The sequence below is a fragment of the Priapulus caudatus genome, unplaced genomic scaffold (assembly GCF_000485595.1).
Source record: "Priapulus caudatus unplaced genomic scaffold, Priapulus_caudatus-5.0.1 Scaffold1403, whole genome shotgun sequence".
NCBI lineage: Eukaryota > Metazoa > Priapulida > Priapulimorpha > Priapulimorphida > Priapulidae > Priapulus > Priapulus caudatus.
Genome location: NW_014578464.1, coordinates 16287 through 18185, shown reverse-complemented (window position 1 = coordinate 18185; position 1899 = coordinate 16287). Strand labels below are relative to the sequence as shown.

The 1899-nt window shown below is 48.0% G+C and overlaps 1 protein-coding gene across 1 annotated transcript in view; it reads left to right on the top strand.

Annotated features, from left to right (window-relative positions):
• Positions 1 to 1899, top strand: part of LOC106816521 (splicing factor U2af large subunit A-like) — a gene marked incomplete at its 3' end in the record, with an annotated part of 10862 nt that overhangs the window by 2727 nt on the left and 6236 nt on the right. Inside the window, exons 2-5 of the mRNA XM_014821149.1 lie at positions 88 to 191; positions 502 to 756; positions 1184 to 1369; positions 1555 to 1650. Coding sequence (XP_014676635.1) covers positions 88 to 191; positions 502 to 756; positions 1184 to 1369; positions 1555 to 1650 — 641 coding nt within the window. The remainder of the gene's footprint in view (positions 1 to 87; positions 192 to 501; positions 757 to 1183; positions 1370 to 1554; positions 1651 to 1899) is intronic.

The following is a 1899-nucleotide window of genomic DNA, read 5'->3' as shown; positions in this document are numbered from 1 at the left end:
GTTATACACTACTATGTTATACACTACTATGTTGTACAATATTGTATTATACAATAAATAAAAAGTGTGTCTCCCTTTGTTTGGTAGGAGGAAACGGAGAGGATACAGGAAACGTTGAAGAAGCAGGAGGAGCGGATAAAGGAAGCCGTGAAGGAGAAGGAGAGAGAGGACCGCGACGGCTACAGGAGGAGGTAGGTGTGGTCGGAGAGAATGTAGGTGTATCGCGCGTAGATGGCGCCCCGGCACCGCGCGTAGATGGCGCCCCCGGCACCCCGCGTAGGTGGCGCTGGTCGCGAACAGTTTCTCGTTTTTTTTTCGATTACTGATTTTTTTCCCCGATTTCTTGTGCATTTCAGACGAAGCCGCCCCCGACACCTCTTGTAGATGGCGCCCCCGGCATCCCACGTAGATGGCGCCTGTCGCGAACTGTTTCTCGGCGCGAAAATGCAAAAAAAAAAATTCCGATTTCTGATTTTTTCCCCGATTTCTCGCGCGCTCCAGACGCAGTCGCTCCCGCTCGCCGAAGCAGCGTCGCCACAAGAGGGAGCACAGCTCGTCGAAGTCGCCGCGGCTCGGACGCAAGTCCAAGACTCCACCTCCGTCGCCGGCGAACGCTCCCTCGCCGACCCCGGCCAAGTCGACGGCAACTCTCGCGGAGGGAGACGCGGCGACCCAGGTGGCGCCGGCGGCCGGGGTCGCCGCTGCGGAGATCGCGGCCGGCGACGTGAACGGCGTGAACGTGGGGGAGCCACCGGAGTGAGTATCGCCGCGCGCCGCTTGTTTCGGTGTGCAGGAGGGGGGGGGGAAGCTGTCGGCTCGAGATTAAAATTAAATTAAAAACTTTTTTGAGATGTTAAAAATTAAAATTAAAATTTTAATCGATTGTAATTGTGACCACCATTCATTCATCGTCGTCGTTGTTGCAGGGAAGGCGAATAATCAACCTGTTAATTAACACGGCACGATTAGTTGCAAGCGAATAATTATTGAGGATTAATGAGTAATAATAACCATTTTAGTGAAATGTCGTTTGGTAAATTTCTTTATATATTAAAATTTTAGATTTTATGTTTTTTAATATTTTTTGTTTACATTTTTAAAAATGAAATGCAATTTATAGAAAAATATTAAAAAAAATTAAAATATTCTAATAAATTGTAATTATGATATGACATCGTCGCAGAGAGAGCAAGGCGGTCGACACAGAGAAAGCAGAGGCGAAGGAGGAGAATAGTAAGAGCAAGGTGGACGAGAAAGAGGAAGCCAGTAAGAAGGACAAGGAGGAGGGTCGCGATAGAGACCGAGAGAGGGAGAGGGACCGAGACCGAAAGAGCGACAGGGATCGGGAGAGGGAGCGAGAGCGAGAGAGGTGAGCGTCGAAGTAGAAGCATAACTTTTACGGTAGCGCACTGTAATTACAATTTTAAAATTATCAATTAATCGTAATATTGCGTAAATTCTTTCTCGTAAATGTAATTAATGATTAATTCTAATTTTGGCGTAATTGCGTTGTAATCAGTAGAAGCTTAACTGTCGTTTCTTTTAACACGCTAGAGAGAAGGAGAAGGACAGGAGGAGGGACAGAGATAGGGACAGAGAGAGAGACCGGAGAGGGAGGTCACCTTCTCCCCGACACAAACGCCGATCAAGGTAAGTCCTGTTTGTCGGTTGCCGGCGGCAACGACCTTTGGCGAGAATCGTGGCGTTGTTGCATTGTACGCCGAATGGCTTGAACATATCTAAAATTTTCTAACGTATTTGGAGGAGATCACGCCACACCAGAGAAAGAGCGAGAGAGGAGTCGGGAGCTTAGAAGGATAGGTTGGGAGAAGGGTAGGGAGAGAGATATAGAGAAAGACAGAGAGAGAGAGATAGAGAGAGTGAGAGAGAGAGAGAGAG